The sequence below is a fragment of the Ochotona curzoniae genome, unplaced genomic scaffold, assembly GCF_017591425.1.
Source record: "Ochotona curzoniae isolate NIBS_2020 unplaced genomic scaffold, NIBS_Ocur_1.0 contig_605, whole genome shotgun sequence".
Classification (NCBI taxonomy): domain Eukaryota; kingdom Metazoa; phylum Chordata; class Mammalia; order Lagomorpha; family Ochotonidae; genus Ochotona; species Ochotona curzoniae.
Genome location: NW_024466491.1, coordinates 1,945,996 through 1,965,509, shown reverse-complemented (window position 1 = coordinate 1,965,509; position 19,514 = coordinate 1,945,996). Strand labels below are relative to the sequence as shown.

General features: G+C 64.6%; 1 protein-coding gene across 1 annotated transcript; it reads left to right on the top strand.

Annotated features, from left to right (window-relative positions):
• Nucleotides 1-8,293: 8,293 nt before the first annotated feature.
• Nucleotides 8,294-19,120, top strand: GNA11 (G protein subunit alpha 11). Its single transcript, XM_040990510.1, has 7 exons — nt 8,294-8,540; nt 14,241-14,425; nt 15,673-15,827; nt 15,923-16,051; nt 16,752-16,881; nt 16,965-17,118; nt 17,766-19,120. The coding sequence occupies exons 1-7, from the start codon at nt 8,405-8,407 to the stop codon at nt 17,954-17,956; spliced, it is 1,080 nt and encodes a 359-aa protein (XP_040846444.1). The 5' UTR covers nt 8,294-8,404; the 3' UTR covers nt 17,957-19,120.
• Nucleotides 19,121-19,514: the final 394 nt, after the last annotated feature.

Here is a 19,514-nt window from a genome sequence, read left to right as displayed (position 1 = left end):
CGCCTCCCGCGCCCGGCCTCGCCCGCTTCCTGCGCCCCCCTCCCCGCGCGCCCGGCCCCGGCGCGCCCCGGGCCCCCGCTTCCTGCGCGCCCCTCCCGCCCCTCCCCGCGCCCCCGGCCGCCGCTGCTATTGTCTAATGGCGGCGACGCCGGCCGTGGCCGCCGCTCGGCTCTGCGGAGACGCTGGGCTCCACCTGCCGCCGCCGCCGCCGCCGCCGCCCGAGCCCCGTGCGCGCCGCCGAGGGGGGCGCGCGCGCCCGGGGAGGCCCTGCGGATCCCCACCCCGGCCCGCCTCCCCAGGGCCGGCCCCCCGCCGCCGTGACCTTGGGGCACCCCCCGGGGCCGGCCTTGCCGGATGCGCCTCGGGGGGTCCCTCTCTCCAACCCCACGACGCGGGTACGGGGGAGGGATGGGAGGGGGTAGCGTGTCTACACCGCCTGCCGTGTCATGGCCGCGCGCCACGGACGCGCCGTGTGACCTTGGCTCGGTGCTTCTCGGTTTCCTGCCGTGTGCAGTGGGGTGGGGGTGGGGGGCAGCGGGCGCTCCGCCATTCCACCACCGCGCAAACACACACAGAGTGGGCGCCTACTGTGTGCCAGGCCCCAACTCCGCCACTTCCCTGCTGGGAATGCCCCAAGACAGACACAGGAGCACCAGAGGGCCCGCTGGCCACCACCGTGGACCCCCGGGTGTGTGCGCGTGAGCGAGCCAGGCCAGAGGGGCTGCCCGAGGACGGAGCCTGGTGAGAACGTCCATCTCTGGAGCGCTTGTGGCCACTTGGGGAGCACCCTGAGTGACCCGAGCAGCTGTCAGCAAGACAAACACCCCCCCTACATCGCCTCCACAGCCAGCACTGCGCCTACCAAAGCCAGGAGCCTCTTCCACACGGGTGCAGGTGCCCCTGGAGGCCTTGGGCCGTCCTCCACTGCTGTCCCAGGCCACAAGCAGGGAGCTGGATGGGAAGCTGGGCTACCGGGATTCAAACCGACATTCTCACAAGCGATGCTGGCACCTTGGGCTGGCTGAATCCCCCTGAGCGCCGTCCCTTCACCCTCCCCTCCACGTGGCAGGTTGTTGTAAATTGCTTGACGTTCTGGAGGGGCCACAGCTTGTAGCAGTCACCCCAGCCTGGGGCCCTGGTGGCCTTTCCCTGGGGGTGAGGGGGCAGGAGGGCTAGAGCTGACCCCCATTCCGGTTGTGGGGGGGATGCTGAGCTGTGACCCCAAACAGCAAAGCAGCAAGCGGGGACCGGCACGGCACCCCATGTCAGGGTGCGTGTTCCAGTCCCACTCGGTCCTGCACATTTGAACCCTGCGTGAAATAAGAATAATGATGCTAACCCAGTTAGTGTGTGGGGGTCGCTACAACCTTGAAGGGCCAGCGGACTTGTCTGTTCTGAGTTTGAAAAAATATATAAAGTTTTATTCCACTGAAAGGCACAATTTGAAGGAGAGGCTCTTCTGTCGGCTGGTTCCCTCCCCAAGTGGCCTCAAAGGCCACTGAGCTGAGCAGATCCAAAGCAAGGAGCCTGGAGCCTCCTCCGGGTCTCCACATGGGTGCAGAGTCCCAAGACTTTGGGCCGTCCCCCACTGCTTTCCCAGGGCATAAGCAGGGAGCTGGATGGGAAGCGGGGCAGCCGGGATACGAACCGGCGCCCCTATGGGATCCCAGTGTGTGAAAGGCAAGGACTTTAACTGCTACACCATCACGCCGGGTCCCTAGCAATGTCTTAAAGACGAGAGAATGCGGGATGGGATGGCTGGGCCAGGGACAGATCTGGGTCTGGGTTCACTGTGCATGCCGCCCTCGGGGGTGACAGGATGGCAGAGCCAGGCAGCAGGAGGCCCTGGGTGCTGTACACAAGGCCTGGCTTTGTCCTGGCAGTTTTAGGGCGAGGGTTTCCCCAGTCTCCGTCCCTCTCTGATGGGGCCAGGCTCCACGTGAGTCGTGACAGCCACGTCACAGTTCCCAGGCATGGCTAGCATCGAGCGCTGGGCGGCAGGACGGCCCCCTGGCTGACGCCCCCCCTACACCACGCTGGGAAGGAACGGGTCCCTTGGAACACCGGCGAGGGACTGTGCCACGCCCATCCCCGACCCCGCGTGCCCACCACCTCCCTGTCTTCCTGTCCCTAGAGGCTACGGGGGTCAGGCAGGGGCCATCGGGCAGCCGGGGTCCAGCAGGCCTCTCACAGTAACAAATGAGCATGGAGATCCCAGGCCCCGGGGGCAGAGCTGGGCGCTACTGCCAGGTAATGGATGAGGCTGCCGGGCCATTCATCAGAGGCCGGGAGGAAACAGGTGGCCGTGGTACGCTGGGGGGACCTCCCTCGGCCAGGCCTGCAGGACGATGTGGGGCGGGGGCTGCTGGCCCGGCCTCCTGGGGCTGTGCACCGTGTGTGTGTGTGTGTGTGTGTGTGTGTGTGTGTGTGTGTGTGTGTGTGTGTTTACAGCCCAACCCCTGGTCCCGAGGAGTCGTCATTCATTCATTTCTCAGATGAGCGTGCATGGAGCACTTGCTGTATACCGGGCTACTGGGCACGGGCAGGCCAGGGGACATCACAGCTGTGACCGAGGTGACAGCAGCGTTACTTGCACAGCTGAGAAAATGAAAATCAGGGTGGGGTGGGGACCCACACTATGCATCGCAGGCACCGGGATCCCATGGGGGGGCACCGGTTCTAATCCCGGCTGCTCCGCTTCCCATCTAGCTCCCTGCCTGTGGCCTGGGAAAGCAGTGGAGGACGGTCCAAAGCCTTGGGACCCTGCACCCGCGTGGGAGACCCAGAAGAGGCTCCTGGCTCCTGGCTTTGGGTCAGCTCAGTCACTATATGTATGTGTATATATGTATATATATATAAATAAAAATATATTTATTTATTATTTCACTTCATTTTGAAGGCAGAGGGAGAGAGAGAAAGCTCTTCCACCCTGTGGCTCACTCCCCAGCCCTGGGCTGAAGCCAGGTGCCCCCCATGGGCTTCCCACGTGGGCAGCGGGGCCCCGGGCGCCTGGGCCTTGCCGGGTGCTTCTTGGTGGGGAATGGGGGACACAGCAGCAGGAGCAGCCACCCCGGGGGGACCCAGCCCAGCAAACACCGCTCCCCGCCTTCCAATGAATGTAACGTTGGCCTAGAGATGTGTATATATGGAAATAAATGCAAATATGCCCTGGGCCCTGAGACACATGACCCCACGTGGACACGGGAGGATTTTGGAAGTCCTGGGGTCACTTTGTCTTCAGACCTGGACTGTCCCATGCAGCCCATGGGGGGAAAACTTGGATTCCAGGTTAAAATTCAGTTGCATACACTTCAGCCCCAAGGGCCAGGTGTTCTATGGAGAGCAGTGGACCTGAACATTCCAGAACCTTCTCGAACGTTCTAGAACGGGGCAGCTACTCAGTCCTAAGGGATCCTTTCTCAATGACCTGGGCGCCGTTTCTAGGGACATCGGAGGTTGACAGATCTGGGGGTGCACCTGCTGTGGAGTAAGATGGGGCCTGCGGGTCCCTCCCGAAGAGGGCAACGCGCCCCAATGTCTGTATTACCCGGGCAGGGGCTTCTGTCCGGCTGTGGTAGCCCCAAGCACACAGAGCCCGCGCTGCCAGGGCTGAGCGGTCACAGGCGGCCCCTCTGTACTGGACGACACCCCTGCACCTTCGGGGCTCCCCACCCCATCCGTGCTGCAGTTCCAGCACAGTCCACGCGAGGGCAGCGTCTTCCAGCACCTGCACCCCAGGAGGAGCTGGGGTGAGCCGGCCAGGCAGGGTGGCTGCCACTGCAGGGGACCCCTGCATCTATCCCCTCCCTGCGCGGGGGGCCTTGGGGCGCACAGTGAGCCCGGCTTCTGTCTAGATCCACTGCCCAGCGCCCAGCAGTCAGGGGTGCCACCTACTCCTTGTCCCCAGACACGGCCCAGCGTGCTCCCCTCAACCGCCCAGGGCAGGGTCACCCAGGACAGAGCTGGCATTCTTAGGAATCGTCTCCTCACACATTCCATTCAGAAATGGGAGGCACTTCCACTCTTAAAAAAAAATGCATAGCCCTGGCGCAGTGGCTCATTGGCTAATCCTCCTGTCACACACGTGGGGATCCCACAAGGGTACCAGTTCAAGTCCCGGCAGCCCCACTTCCCATCCAGCTCCCTGCTTGTGGCCTGGGAAAGCAGTGGAGGACGGCCCAAAGCCTTGGGACCCTGCACCCGTGGGGAACACCCGGAAGAGGCTCCTGGCTCCTGGCTTCAGATTGGTTCAGCTCTGGCCGTGGTGGTCACTTGGGGAGTGAACCAGCAGGCGGAAGATCTTCCTCTCTGTCTCTCCTCCTCTCTGTATATCTGACTTTGCAATCAAAATAAACAAATCTTTAAGTGATAAATAAAGGTAAAATTGTCTTACTTGGCTGACACAGCCCTCTGTCATGTTCCGTGACCCAAGCTTTGACCCCTAAGTTTTTCCTGCACCTGTTGCATTTCTCTAAGCTCTTTTTTTTTCATTCTATCTAAGAGAATTCGGGCTATGCTTGCCCTCCTCCATGCCCACAGGCAGGCAGGGCTGGGCCAGGCTGAAGCCAGAAGCCAGGAGTGCCATCCAGCCGGGCACTGGCTGATGGCTGGCTCGGCCGTGGAGCCAGGCCTCAGGTCCCGGGGAACCCAGCCTGCCCCACAGCTAAACGGGCCACATGGAGACTTCCACCAAGAAATTCGAGTCCCGGCTCCTGCCTCAGCGTCCTGGGGGGCAGCAGCGACACCGCGGGTGCGTGGGTCGGTGCTGCCCATGGGAGGCCCCAGGGCACTCCTGGCTCCGGGTCTCACAGCCGTGGCGGCCACCTGGGAGCCAACCAGGGGCTGGAGATCTCTTATTTCTTCTGTTTCTCTAACAGTGATATTTTAAAAAGTTATTTATTTTTATTGGCAAGTCAGACATACAGGGAGAAGGAGAGACAGGAAGATCTTCTGTCCCCTGGTTCACTCCCCAAGTGATCGCAATGGCCAAAGCTGAGCCAATCCAAAATCAGGAGCCAGGAGCCTCTTCTGGGTCTCCCACGCGGGTGCAGGGTCCCAAGGCTTTGGGCCGTCCTCCACTGCTTTCCCAGGCCACAGGCAGGGAGCTGGGTGGGAAGTGGAGCCTCTGGGACTCGAACTGGTGCCCATATGGGATCCTGGCAGTTGCAAGGTGAGGACTCAGCCACTAGGCTACCGCACCGGGCCTTGTAATGATGATTTTTTTAATGTAACTCTCTTCTGTCTAGGGAGCAGCTCAGGGTGGGAGGTCAGAAAGGAGGAAGGGTGGTGGATAATCCTGTTCCTGGAGAGAAGGGCTGGGCCTGTGGGTGCCTGGGGGTGGGGTGGGCTGTGACAACTCCAGTGGCACCTGCCCTGGGCCCTGCAGCCTTGGTTCAGTGTCCGGGGCGACCTGGTGTCCCTCGGAGGAACCCGTCCGCCTGCCCGCCTGCTCTGCCTTGCACCTGGGCAGGTGTGTCCCAGTCCTGGCCTGTTAGAGCCGGCGGCAGCCGTGGAGCTGGGGGTCCCCGTGGGCCGCCAGGGCCCTCACCCAGGAAAGCACAGGGCGTGCTTGCACTTTTCTCCCTGTGTATCTTCATGTAAAGGGCACTGGCAGGAAAGGCAATTGAAAGATGAATTCGTTTCGCTGTAAACTTTTTAAAAAGATTTCTTTTAAATTTATTCTTTTTTTAAAAAAATTGATTTATTTTTTACTGGAAAGGCAGAGTCACACAGAGAAAAATCTTTCATACTCTGCTTCACTCCCCAAATGGCCACAGTGGCCGGAACTGAGCCAATCCGAAGCCAGGAGCCAGGAACCTCCTCTGGGTCTCCCACACGGGTGCAGGATCCCAAGGCTTTGGGCCGTCCTCCACTGCTTTCTCAGGCCACAGGCGGGGAGCTGGATGGGAAGTGGAGCCTCTGGGACTAGAACTGGCACCCAGATAGGATCCTGGTGTGTGCAAGGCGAGTATTTAGCCAATGCGCTGGGCCCTGATGTAAGCTTTTCTTTAAAAATCATCAATTTAGGGCCCCATGTGGTAGCCTAGCAGCTAAAGTCCTCGCCTTGTACCCGCCTTGGTTCCATATGGGCACTGGTTTGTGTCCTGGCTGCTCCACTTCCCATCCAGCTCCCTGCCTGTGGCCTGGGAAAGCAGTGGAGGACGGCCCAAATGCTGGAGACCCTGCATCCGCATGGGAGACCCGGAAGAGGTTCCTGGCTCCTGGTTTCAGATGGGTTCAGCTCAGTAGCTGTTGCAATCACTTGGAGAGTGAACCAGAAGATGGAAGATCTTCCTCTCTGTCTTTTCTCCTCTCTGTATATGTCTGACTTTCTAATTAAAAGAGAGAGAGATGCCATTTAGAAAAAAAAAAAAATCCATCTGAAAGACAGACAGAGAGGGAGAGAGATCTTCCACCTGCTGGACCCCTTTTCAGATGCTTGCACTGTGAGGCCAGGCGGGAGCCAGGAGCTCCGTCTGGGTCTCCCACATGGGTGCAGGTGCCCAGCGCCTTGAGCCCTCACAGGGTGGGCGTCAGCAGGCAGCTGGGTGGGGAGTGGAGCAGTTGGGGAGCCCCACGCCGGGCAGGGCCCTGGTGTGCCAGTTGGAGCCGGCCGGGTGGTGCTCACCCCAAGCTGACCCCGTACTGCCTCCCTCGTGGCCTTGGACCCTTCCTAAGTCTCGGCTCCTCCAGATCCAGGGGGCCAAGGCCATGATCCAGGGAGGAGCCCCCCTATCCCCCAAGGCCACTAGGCCCCGGGTGGCCCAGACTTTGTCCTTCTGGGTGGGGCAGCTAGCGTCTGTCAGCTCCTGGCCGGGCTCCAGGGCTGCCCCCGTTTCCCACCGCAGCCGGCTGCTGGGCGGCGAGCAGACACCCGCCCCTGTCTTTCTGCACCTGTACAAGGCCCAGACGCAGCCTGGGGTGGGAAGGCAAGGGTGTCTTGGGGTTCCTCTCACAAGGCCTGTGGCACCGGTTCAAGTCCCGGCTGCTCCCCTTCCCATGCAGCTTCCTGCCTGTGGCCTGGGGGAGGCAGTGGAGGATGATGGCCCTTGGGCGCCTTGGGACCCTGCACCCGCGTGGGAGACCCTCCCTGCCGCTGCATAGCTTCTGTCTTCCCAATCTATAATCAATTTATCGCTTGTCTGTTGCTGATGGGCAGGAGATCTTCTTGGCTTACAGCTCCCCTCGTGTATTTGTGCTGTGTCGCCAAGGTGCGACTTTGGGGTCCCCCGTCCTGGCTGGGAGTGTCAAAGTAGCGTGCTGTCCTACCCTCATCAAGTAATTAATGGAGACTTTGACCGCGTCTCCCCAGGCCCTTATCTGTGCAGGAAGGAGGGCTGGGCAGCAGGATGGGTAGGCACCCACGTCGGGGGAGCCAGGGCCTGGGGCAGGGCAGGGCAGGGCAGGGCAGGGCTGGGCTGGCCGTCAGTCCTGCATGCCTAGCAGCATGTTCCTTCTCTGGATCAGAACATGCTGAGTGAGCACCTAGGGCAGCGGGGTGCCACGTGTCCTTCCCCAAGGACGTGGGGTCACGTCGGGGAACATGGTAGAGCAGCAGGCCATAGGTACTTTGTTGCAATGTCCCAATGCCTGCCCTAAGCGAAGCCAGCCAAATCGGGTGCATGCGTGCATGCGTGCCGTGGGCCCGGTGCACGTCCACACATGGACAGAGATGACCACACGCGGTGCCACCATCGTGCCTGACCCAGGCCTGGCTTCCAGAGTTGGTCCTTGGCTCCTCCACGGCCATGGAGCGGGCCAGGCTGTAGCTGGTGTGGACAGGTGGCACAGCAGGGGCCTCGGGCCCGCTGGCCAGCAGCTCTTCCAGCAAGGAGTGGCCTTCCGCGCCTGCTCCGTGCACACAGGCTTCCCAGGAAACCCTGAACTGCTGCCCGCCGCCCCCTCTTCCCTGCCTGGGGAGTGGGAGGACCCGAGCGGAGCCGAGCGGAGCCGAGCGCACCCGAACCGAGCGCGCCCGAGCCGAGCCGAGTGCACCCGAGCGGAGCCGAGCAGAGAGGAGGCGAGCCAAACCGAGACAAGCCGAGCCAAGCGCTCCGAGCCGAGTGCACCCGAGCCGACCCGAGCGCATCCGAAGTCGCTGCCCCGAGTCCGCCACGCTCCCACAATCCCCGGCGGCCCCGCCCCGGAGCCCCGCGCTGCGCAGGCCCCGCCCTCGGCCCGCGCGCTCCTCCCATTGGCCGCGCCGCCTGTCCGTCCGCCGCGGGCTCGGTCGTCCGGCGCTGGCGCTCGGTGGCGGCGGCGGCGGCGGGGACGCGGGTTCGAGCGCGGGCGGCGGCGGACGGCGGCAGGCGCGGCCGGGCGGCGGCCGGAGGGGCGGCGGACGCGGCCGGGCGCAGGGCCGAAGCGGAGGCCGAGAGCCCCCGGCGGGCGGACGGCCGCGACGATGACGCTGGAGTCCATGATGGCGTGCTGCCTGAGCGACGAGGTGAAGGAGTCCAAGCGCATCAACGCCGAGATCGAGAAGCAGCTGCGGCGGGACAAACGCGACGCGCGGCGCGAACTCAAGCTGCTGCTGCTGGGTGAGCGCTGGCCGGGGGCGGCGGGGCCCTGCGGTGGTCAGCCTGGGGCCGTGGGCAGCCCGGGGCCTTGCAGCGGTCAGCCCGGGGCCGTGGTCAGCCTGAGGTCCTGCAGTGGTCAGCCCGGGGCCGTGGGCAGCCCAGGGCCTTGCAGCGGTCAGCCCGGGGCCGTGGTCAGCCTGAGGTCCTACAGCGGTCAGCCCGGTGCCGTGGTCAGCCTGAGGCCCTGCAGTGGTCAGCCCGGTGCCGTGGCCAGCCTGAGGTCCTGCAGTGGGCAGCCTGGTGCCATAGCCAGCCCGGTGCCATGGGCAGCCTGAGGCCCTGCAGTGGGCAGCCCGGTGCTGTGGTCAGCCCGGGGCCGTGGGCAGCCCGGTGCCGTGGCCAGTCTGAGGCCATGCAGTGGTCAGCCCGGTGCCATGGCCAGCCTGAGGTCCTGAAGTGGTCAGCCCGGTGCCGTGGGCAGCCTGAGGTCCTGCAGTGGGCAGCCTGGTGCTGTGGCCAGCCTGAGGCCATGCAGTGGTCAGCCCGGTGCCATGGCCAGCCTGAGGCCCTGCAGTGGTCAGCCCGGGGCCGTGGCAGGCCTGAGGCCCTGCAGTGGTCAGCCCGGTGCCATGGCCAGCCTGAGGCCATGCAGTGGTCAGCCCGGGGCCGTGGTCAGCCTGAGGCCCTGCAGTGGTCAGCCTGGTGCCATGGTCAGCCTGAGGCCCTGCAGTGGTCAGCCCGGGGCCGTGGCCAGCCTGAGGCCCTGTAGTGGTTAGCCCGAGGCTGTAGGCAGCCTGGGGCTGCAGGACACTGGCTATGGTCAGCTTGAACCGTGCAGTGGTCAGCCCAGGGCTGTGGTTAGCCCAGGGCAGCAAGACACTGGCCACTTGGGGCAGCTTGGCAGTGGCAGTGGGGTCGTGTCAGCCTGGGGCAGCAGGGCCATAGCCGTGGGCAGCCGGTGGGTTCTGGGTTGTGGGCAGCCCAGGGCAGCATGGCAGTGGCCGTGGGCAGCCGGTGATGGCGGGGTCGTGGGCAGCCCAGGGCAGCCATGGGCAACCCTCTCCTTCATGCCCATGGGGTTCCCTCTGCTCCAGCCACTGACAGGCTTATTCCTCCCTGAGCCGTTACCTGAGGGGTCACCTCATCTGAATCCTCAGTGGTCAGTCCAGCCCTGCTGCCCTCCAGGCCGGGCCAGTGGTCCGTCTCACCCATACATGCCGGGTAGCCCCAGAGCTAGCCAGCTGCTGCCCACTCGGCCCGGCCAGGTCCCTCGCCTGCTGGGGTTCTTGTCTAGCCCAGCGCCCTCCCCTCGCATGCTGCTCCCCGATCTGGCTCCCTGCCCCTCCTGGAGGGGGTTCACAGGGATGTTATCACCCCAAATAAGAACCCCACCAGCGTTTATACAACAGAGACCCCCCAGCCGTGGAGGGTGAGGAGGGGTGCAGGCCACCGTGTGTGTCGGGCCAGCAGGGTGCCCTGTCTGAGGGCAGGGTAGTGGGCCTGGCCAGCCTGTGGGGAGCATGTTGCCAGAGCTCAACCCTGCAGTAGAGAGGAGCCCGGCACCCAGGGGTGCATGTGGTGGGGGCCGCAGCACCCGCCTGGCCCTGTGTGGCTCCACCCCCGCAGCCTCCACTGCCCACGCCCAGCCTCCTGTGGATTTGAGATGGACCCAGGGTCAAGGCCGTGGGCCTGGCGCTGATAGGGGCCCGCCTGGGCCCCTCGTGCCTGGGGCGTGTGTGTGTGTGTGTGTGTGTGTCTGTGTGTGCACGCTGTGGAGTGGCCCAATGGAACAGTAAGCTGGGGAGCCTGTCCCCAAGTAGGGTGTGTGCAGGTGCCAGGCGCGGTCCCATGGCCCCAGGAGAGCAGGCGTGGACATGGGGCTCCTACGGGGCCCAGCAGCCTCGGGTCTGGATGGAGGAATCTGTGCCCCGGGAGTGGGGGGGCTGCAGCCCCCTGGCCCCCAGAACCCTCAGGATGTGCAGGCATGGGGGCACGCAGGGCTGTGAGGGCGGGGGAAGCCTCAGGCCTGTTCCCCACAAAGTTTGCCCCAGGAGAGCAGGCAGCTGCTGAACCCACCTCCTGTGTTCCCCATGGCCTGTGCCAGGGCAGCTGACCCTGGGCAGGGTGTAGGTTTCCACTAGACTGCCTCTGGGGGCTCGGTTGTCCCCTAGTCCCTCTCCTTCAGGGGGCACCTGCTAGCGCTGTGGGCATCAAGGCCGGTCTGGGCACTGCAGGCCAGTGGAGCAGTGCGCCCATGTCCACCATGCCCACCCAACCCACACCGGCACCTGTCATGATGGCCTCAAGGCTCCTGGGCTCTCTGGGGAGGCAGAATTATGGCTTTTTCCTTTTTGTTTTTTCTTCAAAAGATTTATTCATTTTCACTGGAAAGGCAGATTCGTAGAAACAGATCTCTGTCCCCTGGTTCACTCCCCAAGTGGCTGCAATGGCCGGAGTTGAGCCAATTTGAAGCCAGGAGGCAGGAACCTCTTCTGGGTCACCACACAGGTGCAGGGTCCCAAGGCTTTGGGCCATCCTCCACTGCTTTCCCAGGCCACAGGCAGGGAGCTGGATGGGAAGTGGAGCAGCCAGGACTTGAACCTGCATCCACAAGGAATGTCACACTTGGGGTGGAGAATTAGCCAGTTGAGCTATTGCACCAGCTCCTCCTGTTGGTTTTTAAAAATATATTTGAGGAGAGATCTTCCATGCTCTGAGTCCCTCCTCAAACGTGTGCCCAGTCAGAAGGCAGGAGCCGGGGGAGCTGTGTTGGGCATTCAGGCATGCAGGGGTCCAAGCCCTCGGGCTCCCCCAGACAGGGGTCAGCATCACGCCCTGGCCCACTGAGCCTCAGAACTTCCATCTGTGGGCCCGCTGTGGGGGTGATGTGTGTGTGTGTGTGTGTGTGTGTGTGTGTGTGTGTGTGTGTGTGTGTGAGGAGCTCAGATTTGGGGTGTCCTGTCTGCCGTGCCACTGCACCCCTGTCACTGAGTGTTCAGAGAGCCTGTGTGTGGCTGCACGCTGATACTCCGGTGGCCAGCAGGAGTGGGAACTCGGTGTCCTCGCTCCTGAGCCACAGGGCCAGGCCCTGTTCCCTTTGCCCCGCCGTGGCGGAAGGCCCTGGCCTGGGGAGGCTGCAGGCTCCCATGGGCCTGCCTGGCCACTGCTCCCCAGCGCTGCCCATTGGTTTGCCTGTGATTGGAGAACCCCCGACCCTGGGTTGCCAGCCCAGGAGGCCCGCGTCGGGCCGGGCCTGCTAAATAAAGCGGGGTGGTGGCTCGCTCTGGAGGCTTCCTGTCCGGCCCGTGCTGGCCGGGAAGAGGGCAGGATTTGGCGTGGTATGGGCGGCAGGCAGCCCCGTGGGGAAGGGGTGGGGCGGGGACCGTGGGAGCAGGAAGTGGCCCTTTGTGGCCTGGGCGGCTCTGGACCCCCTGGCGGCCCCTGGCCCAGGCCTCTGCCCCGCCCCTGTTCCAGCTGAGCCTGCAGTGGCCATGGAGGAGCCCAGCACCACGCTTTCCTGGCCCCGTGCTCCCAACTCCGGCTGCTGCGGTTACTGCCGACGAAGCACTTCCCCTGTGATGTTGAGCCGTGGGAAGTTTCACTTGCTGATTTCTATGGGGGCCCCACGGTGGAAGGGGGTGCCCTGTGCCCTTCCCTGTGGATGGAGGGTTTCCTGAGGTGCCCCAACCTCAGGATGGGGATTTATGCCTTTGGGTACCCGGCTGTGTGGTCTCCCGGGCGCAGCTGTGGCCAGGAGGCCCCAGGGCAGTGTCACCAGCTCTGGTCATTTATGAGGCTCATGCTATCATCCAATCCACACACTCTTCCCGCCGCGCTGCCTGGCCCTTCAGGGCTGTGCCCAGTCCCCGGCCGTGCATGGTGAGGCTGGGTGGGCTGTGGATCCAGTGCAGGTGCTATTTCAGAGGCCCCTCAGGAGCTGTATGGCTGCAGGTCTGCTCTTGGCATGCCCTGCCCACGTGCCCATGAGTGCTGTGTGTCCATCGAACCCGGGCACCTGGGTCCTGTGGGTGCATGGTGCAGTGGAAAGAGTATGGTGGACATTTGGCCTGGCCACCTCGCGGCATGCCCTGGGCACTTCCTGGTGCCCCTCACCCCCTGGATGCTCTCATTGTGGGCCCTGGGTGAGCCAGGCAGGTGTTCCTACCCATATCTCGGGGCTACAGGGCACCCCCAGTGTGGGGATAAAGGAGTGTGGGCTCCGGGAGGCGGATTCAACCCTGAACTCTCTGCCCTTTGCTCCTGGGGGTCTGCTGGCTCCTGTGTCCACACCCCCTTCTGTGTCTTCCTGGGGAACTGGGTCCATGATGAGTGGCCGTGGGTGGGGGCCGGTTCTGTAAAGAGGACCAGATCGGCTGCTTCTGCAGAGGGGCCACAGGGGACTGCCTGTGACACAGGAGGGCCTTAGGTGGCGTGGGGCCCGCCTGTGACATGGTATAGGGGGTTCTGGGTGGTGTGGGGCCCGCCTGTGACACAGGAGGGGCTCTGGGTGGTGTGGGGCCCGCCTGTGACACAGGAGGGGCTCTGGGTGGTGTGGGGACCGCCTGTGACATGGTATAGGGGGTTCTGGGTGGTGTGGGGTCCGCCTATGACACAGGAGGGGCTCTGGGTGGTGTGGGGACCGCCTGTGACACAGGAGGGGCTCTGGGTGATGTGGGGACCGCCTGTGACACAGGAGGGGATCTGGGTGGTGTGGGGTCCGCCCTGTGACACAGGAGGGGCTCTGGGTGGTGTGGGGACTGCCTGTGACACAGGAGGGGCTCTGGGTGATGTGGGGACCGCCTGTGACACAGGAGGGGCTTGGGTGGCGTGGGGACCGCCTGTGACACAGGAGGGGCTCTGGGTGGTGTGGGGTCCGCCTGTGACACAGGAGGGGCTGTGGGGACCGCCTGTGACACAGGAGGGGCTCTGGGTGATGTGGGGTCCGCCTGTGACACAGGAGGGGCTGTGGGGACCTCTCTCCCTCCATCTCCCGTGACGGGTGCAGGACGGTTCCCAGCTCTGCCTCCGTAATCTAAGTCCTGGGTGAGGGTGAGGGCTCTGACTGGGGACAGCCCACCCCAAGGCCCCCTCTTCACGGTGTCTCCTGGGGCCAGTAGGCGGCCATGGGACCAGCTGTCTGGCACCTGTTGGTTCCTGGTGCCTGGAGAGACAGAGTGGCCATGTCCATCTCTTTCCCCCACCAAGTCCCGGACCCACACGGATGAGGCAGAGCTGTGTAGGTGCCCACCTGCTAAGAACCCAGAGCCCCTCTGAGCCCAGCCACTGCAGGTCTAGGGTGCCCAGGCATGAGAAGCCACTCGCCAGTCTTGTTGCTGGGTGACCGTGGTGGAGAGCCCTGGGGGCTGTAGGGACTGGGCAGGGCCAAGAAATGCTAGGTTGGTGTAGGTGTGCTGTGTGACCACAGGGCATGACCAGCCCAGGCACTGCCCACAGCCTCATCTTGGGGCCTGGCATGGCTGAGTGCCCTGGGGCAGCAGGAGCCCCGAAAGTGGAGGCCGTGGCCCAGCACTCTGCTTCCTGACTGGCCGCTCTGTGCCCACGGGCACCTCCTCCCCCTGGATGCCCATCGCATGGCAGGGAGCAGGCGTGAGGGCAGCAGGTGTGGTGAGCTGGTGGGGACCAGGGCAGGGCTCGGGCCCGGGAGCCCCCCCCCCGTGCCTGGGCTCACGCCTGTGCCCGCCTGTGCCCCTCCTGCCCCAGGCACGGGCGAGAGCGGCAAGAGCACGTTCATCAAGCAGATGCGTATCATCCACGGCGCCGGCTACTCGGAGGAGGACAAGCGCGGCTTCACGCGCCTCGTCTACCAGAACATCTTCACGGCCATGCAGGCCATGATCCGCGCCATGGAGACGCTGAGGATCCTGTACAAGTACGAGCAGAACAAGGTGAGCGCGGCTGCACGGCCCCGGGACGCGGGCACAGTGACGCGGCCCCCTCCACCCCTGCCCCTGGGGGACCTCGAGGCCCCTCCTGACCCTGGAGTTCCCCGTGCTGGGCAGTCTGTGGAGCTCACGCTGGGTGCTCAGTGTGAGCACTCCCCGAGCACGCGTGTCTGAGCTGTGTGATGCCCTGTGCGGAGGGACCCATGGTGACCCCTCCCCGGATAGCATGCCGAGTTCTGCCCTCCTGTTGGCTGCTGCGACTGAGTGTGTGCAGATTGTGTCTGTGGACAGGGATGTGTGTGTGTGTGTGTGGACAGGGGTGTGTGTGTGGATGGGTGTGTGTGTTTGTGTGGATCGTGTCTGTGGACAGAGGTGTGTGTGTGTGGGCACAGGGCTGTGTGCGGGCTGGTGAACGTCCATCCCGTGCCGTCCGGGCTCCGTCTGCCATCCCGGGTGGTGCTGCTGCCCCTGGGCAGGGCCTGGTTGCTGCCCGGGTCTTGGCACAGAGCTGCTGTGTCCGCTTTGGTGGCAGTCAGCAGGCGCTCTGCGGGTGACAGCACTGCCTGTGTCGAGTCCCCGCTCCTCAGCTTCCGGTCGGCTTCCTGAAGGCTCCGTGCCGAGCTGGAGCTGTGGCTCGTGCGGAGGGCTCAGCTGGCATGCCGGGGGAAGCTGAGGAGAAGCGTGTGGAGCAAGCTCTCGCCTGGCAGCGGGGCTGGACATGGCATGGGACTCCAGTCCCACAGCTGCCCACGTGGACTCGGCCGAGTCCGTGCCGTGCAGTGGGCCGCAGGGTCCTTGCTGGCGGGCGTTGAAGATTGGCTTGTTTTGATTCGAGAGAGTTCCCTCTGTAGGAGAGACAGACAGAGAAGTCTCCCATGTGCTGGCTCACTCCTCAGACGCCCACATAACCAGGAGCTCCATCCGGGCCTCCCACGTGGGTGCAGGAGCTGTCCTCCGTGTCCCTCCTGGGCCATCAGGTAGCTGGATGGGAAGTGGAGCAGCGGGGAGCTGAGCCAGCCCCTTGCCTGGGGGATGCCAGAGGCTTAGCGAGCTCTGCCAGGTCGCCAGTCCCGTCCCCCTCACTTGGACTTGGAGAAGAATGAGTTATAGTTTGTTCCTGCTGGTGCCTCCCCGCCAGCAGGTGCAAGGGCCGCCCCACCCCGCCTCTCCCTGGCACACCCTCAGCCCGGTACCCCGTGAGCCCCCCTGTGAGCCCACGGCCTCTCGGTCCGCCCCCCCCCCCCACGCAGGCCAACGCGCTGCTGATCAGAGAGGTGGACGTGGAGAAGGTGACCACATTTGAACAGCAGCACGTGCAGGCCATCAAGACGCTGTGGGAGGACCCCGGCATCCAGGAGTGCTACGACCGACGGCGCGAGTACCAGCTCTCGGACTCGGCCAAGTAGTGAGTGCCCGGTCCCGCCCGCGCCGCTGCCCGCTGAGCCCACCCCACTGCCCTCCCTGGCGGGCAGCCCACTGAGCCTGCCCTGCTGCCCACAGCTACCTGAGTGACGTGGACCGCATCGCCACCTCGGGCTACCTGCCCACCCAGCAGGACGTGCTACGGGTCCGCGTGCCCACCACGGGCATCATCGAGTACCCCTTCGACCTGGAGAACATTATCTTCAGGTGCCCGCGGCCGGGGCTGGGGGATCCCGGCTGGGAGGGAGGGGCCGAGGCCGTGGGCCTGGGGGGTGTCAGTGTGGGCTCCACGTGACGCTGCGCCCGTGTCGGCAGAGGCAGCAGGATCAACAGCTCGGGCTAGGAGTCGCTGGCAAGAGCGGCAGAGCCGGCTCCTTCCCAGGCCCCAGCCGCTTCCACTCAGCCCCGGGTGCCAGTGCCCAGGTCCCGACCAGGGAGAGAGCCTGTCCGCTCCTGGTGGCCGCACGCCGGCCAGCTGTCCTGGCAGACCCCTTGCCAAGTGGGTGCCTGCCCCGGGTTCCATGGTAGCCACCCCAGCCCTCCCATGCTGGTTGGTGCTGATGCTGGCGGGGAGGCAGTGGCCGTTTCCCCAGCCTCCTGTGGGCTCAGTGAAAGCTGGCATCCCCTCAGGGCAGGGTGGTGTGGCTGGCACCGTTTGCTGGTCTTTCAGCCTTCTTGGCCTGTGGTCCGAGGCCATAGGGCGCTGGCCAGGTGGCCCTGCTGGAGGGCTCCAAGGGCAGGGTCCCAGCAGCCAGGCAGCGGGAGTGTCTGTGCAGTGGTGCCCGGTGCTGCAGGCGGCTGCTGGGGCAGGGCACAGGCCCTCTGCGGTGTGGTGGGCACAGACCCCCGGAAGCCAGCACTCCTGGGGACGGCCCTCCCGTGCTGAGCGGGGGGTGCCCTTTTGCAGGATGGTGGACGTGGGCGGGCAGCGCTCCGAGCGGAGAAAGTGGATCCACTGCTTCGAGAACGTCACGTCCATCATGTTCCTCGTGGCCCTAAGCGAGTACGACCAGGTCCTGGTGGAGTCGGACAATGAGGTGGGCGCAGGGGCCCCCGGGGGCGTGCCGGGCAGGGCGCCTGGACCCCAGGCCCCGTCCCAGCCGCTGTCCGCCCCCCCCAGAACCGCATGGAGGAGAGCAAGGCCCTGTTCCGCACCATCATCACCTACCCCTGGTTCCAGAACTCCTCCGTCATCCTCTTCCTCAACAAGAAGGACCTGCTGGAGGACAAGATCCTCCACTCACACCTGGTCGACTACTTCCCCGAGTTCGACGGTGAGCAGGGCGGGGCGAGCAACGGTGTGTGTTGCGGGGCAGGGAGGGGGCGGGCAGGGAAGGGTGGGACAGGTAGGGCAGGGGCAGGTGGGGCAGGAAGCATACGGGGCAGGGGGCTGCTGGGGCAGGGCAGAGCAGGGCAGCAGGGCAGGAGGCATATGGGGCAGGGTATGGTAGGGGGCATGCGGGGCAGTGGGCAGAGCAGGGCAGCAGGGCATGGTAGGGCAGAGCAGGGCAGGGTAGGGCAGAGCAGGGCAGCAGGGCAGGAGGTATGCATGGTAGGGGGCAGACAGGGCAGCAGGGTAGGGCAGGGGGCAAGCAGGGCAGGTGGGGCAGGGAACTGCTGGGTCGGGCAGAGCAGGGCAGCAGGCAGGGGCAGGCGGGGGCAGATGGGGCTGGTGGGGCAGGGCAGAGCAGGGCAGCAGGGTAGGGGGCAGCAGGGTAGGGCAGAGCAGGGCAACAGGGCAGGAGGCATATGGGGCAGGGTATGATAGGGGGCATGCAGGGCAGGGGGCAGAGCAGGGCAGCAGGGCAGGAGGTATGCGTGGTAGGGGGCAGCAGGGCAGCAGGGTAGGGCAGGGCAGGGGCAGGCAGGGCAGGGGCAGGCAGGGCACCCCGGGTGCCTCACACCCGCCTGCCTTCCCCAGGGCCACAGCGGGACGCGCAGGCGGCCCGGGAATTCATCCTCAAGATGTTCGTGGACCTGAACCCCGACAGCGACAAGATCATCTACTCGCACTTCACGTGCGCCACGGACACGGAGAACATCCGCTTCGTGTTCGCCGCCGTCAAGGACACCATCCTGCAGCTCAACCTCAAGGAGTACAACCTGGTGTGAGGCCGCCGGACCCCACGGGGCTAGGGGCGCCCGCCGGCCACCCGGACACGGAACCCCCCCCGCCTGGGGCTGCACCCCCAGCCCCGCGCCCACTCCCGGACCCCCCAAGGGGGCAAGAGGCGCCCGCCGCCTGCCCTGGGAAGTGCCTACATTTTTTTTTTTTTTTTAATTTTTATTTGTTCTCTTTTTCCGGGGAAACAAAGGCAGCCTGGCCGTGCAGCGTTGCGGGCACCCCAGGTTCCGGGCGTGGGGGGTGGGCAGTACTTTTCCTCGTGGCGTGACCAATGTGGGGCTGGTGGGGATCACGGAGGCTTCTTAGGTGTGTCCTGGAGAAGCACGGGGACCCCATGGCTCTTAGGCTAAGGGCCAGTCCCCTGGGGTACCCCTGTACCCCCGAGGCCTGAGCCAGGGCGGGGGGGGGTGGTTCCCTGGGGCACCCCTGTGTCCCTGTACCCCCAGGTCTAGGCCAGGGCAGGGGGCACCCCAGGATTTTGAGCACTACAATGCCTCCTTGCTCTGGGGGCTCAAGTTTTCTTTGCACAGTCACAGGCAAAAATGCCAAGTGGCGCTGCCCAACAATTGACTCAAAAAGATCCCAGCCTGGGGTCATCGGCGCCCCCTTCCCACAGCCCCGGTGGGGGCAGCGGCGCTCGGGCGGGGGGGGGGGGCCTCTGTGCCAAGCATCCGCCCCCCGGTGGCGGGGAGCGGCAGGTGCTGCTGGTGGGGCGGGGGTTGGTGGTCCCACCTGCATGGCCAAGGAGGCTTCTGGGATGGCTGTACCGGCAGCTCGGAGGCACCCAGCTCGCCAGTGGCCTCTGAGATAGGGGCGACCAGCACCCATGTGGGCCAAGCTAAGTGCATGTGCCAACGCCGCCCACGGGGTGGGGAGTAGGGCGCCTCCCAGGAGCCGTGTGCCCCAGGGCGGCCAGGCCCCTTGTGCAGTGCCCCCACTGGCGGCTGTGTCCGGGGCGCAGCCAGGCGGCACCTATTTAAAAGTACCCCGTGCGACGCTCCTTTTAATAAACCTTTTGTCCTCGGAGACGCATGTGCTGTCTGTCAGGTGCCGAGGGGCCCTCGCCCAGCGCTGCCTGGCGCCCACTGACTTTTCATATCTTTCTCCTGAAATGAATTCTGTTTTAAATTGGAATAAATTGTGTTCCTAAACTCTGTGGCCTTCTTCCGTGGTGGACTTCCCGTTCCTGGGCCTCAGCAGCTGCGCAGCCCTGGGGTGGCTGTCCCCCCCCCGCTTCCCAGCTCGTGGTCTCCCTCCCCACGCACACGCAGAAATCGTGGCATCTCCTAGCCACCTGCTAGCCCACCCGTGCACGTCTAGGACAGGGCCGAGCCACAGACAGGCAGAGTTTCCGTCCGCTGGCTCACTGCCTGAATGACGGACCCGGGGCTAGAACCAGGGACGTAGCCCACTGCGCCATAGCCATTTCTTACTGCAGGCCTTAGCAGTAAGTTCCTTGAGTACGCTAGAGGCACACTTGGAGGGACAGATAAACTTCCCCTCACAACTCCACTCCCCAAATGGTTCCAACAACCCTGGGTTGGG

What these genes read in the sequence shown, in the direction of transcription:
- GNA11 (XM_040990510.1), top strand. Translation starts at nt 8,405, where the DNA reads ATGACGCTGGAGTCCATGATGGCGTGCTGCCTGAGCGACGAGGTGAAG. An exon ending in TGGTGGAGTCGGACAATGAG is followed by an intron (nt 16,882 to 16,964) that starts GTGGGCGCAGGG and finishes CGCCCCCCCCAG; the next exon opens with AACCGCATGGAGGAGAGCAA. An exon ending in CTACTTCCCCGAGTTCGACG is followed by an intron (nt 17,119 to 17,765) that starts GTGAGCAGGGCG and finishes TGCCTTCCCCAG; the next exon opens with GGCCACAGCGGGACGCGCAG.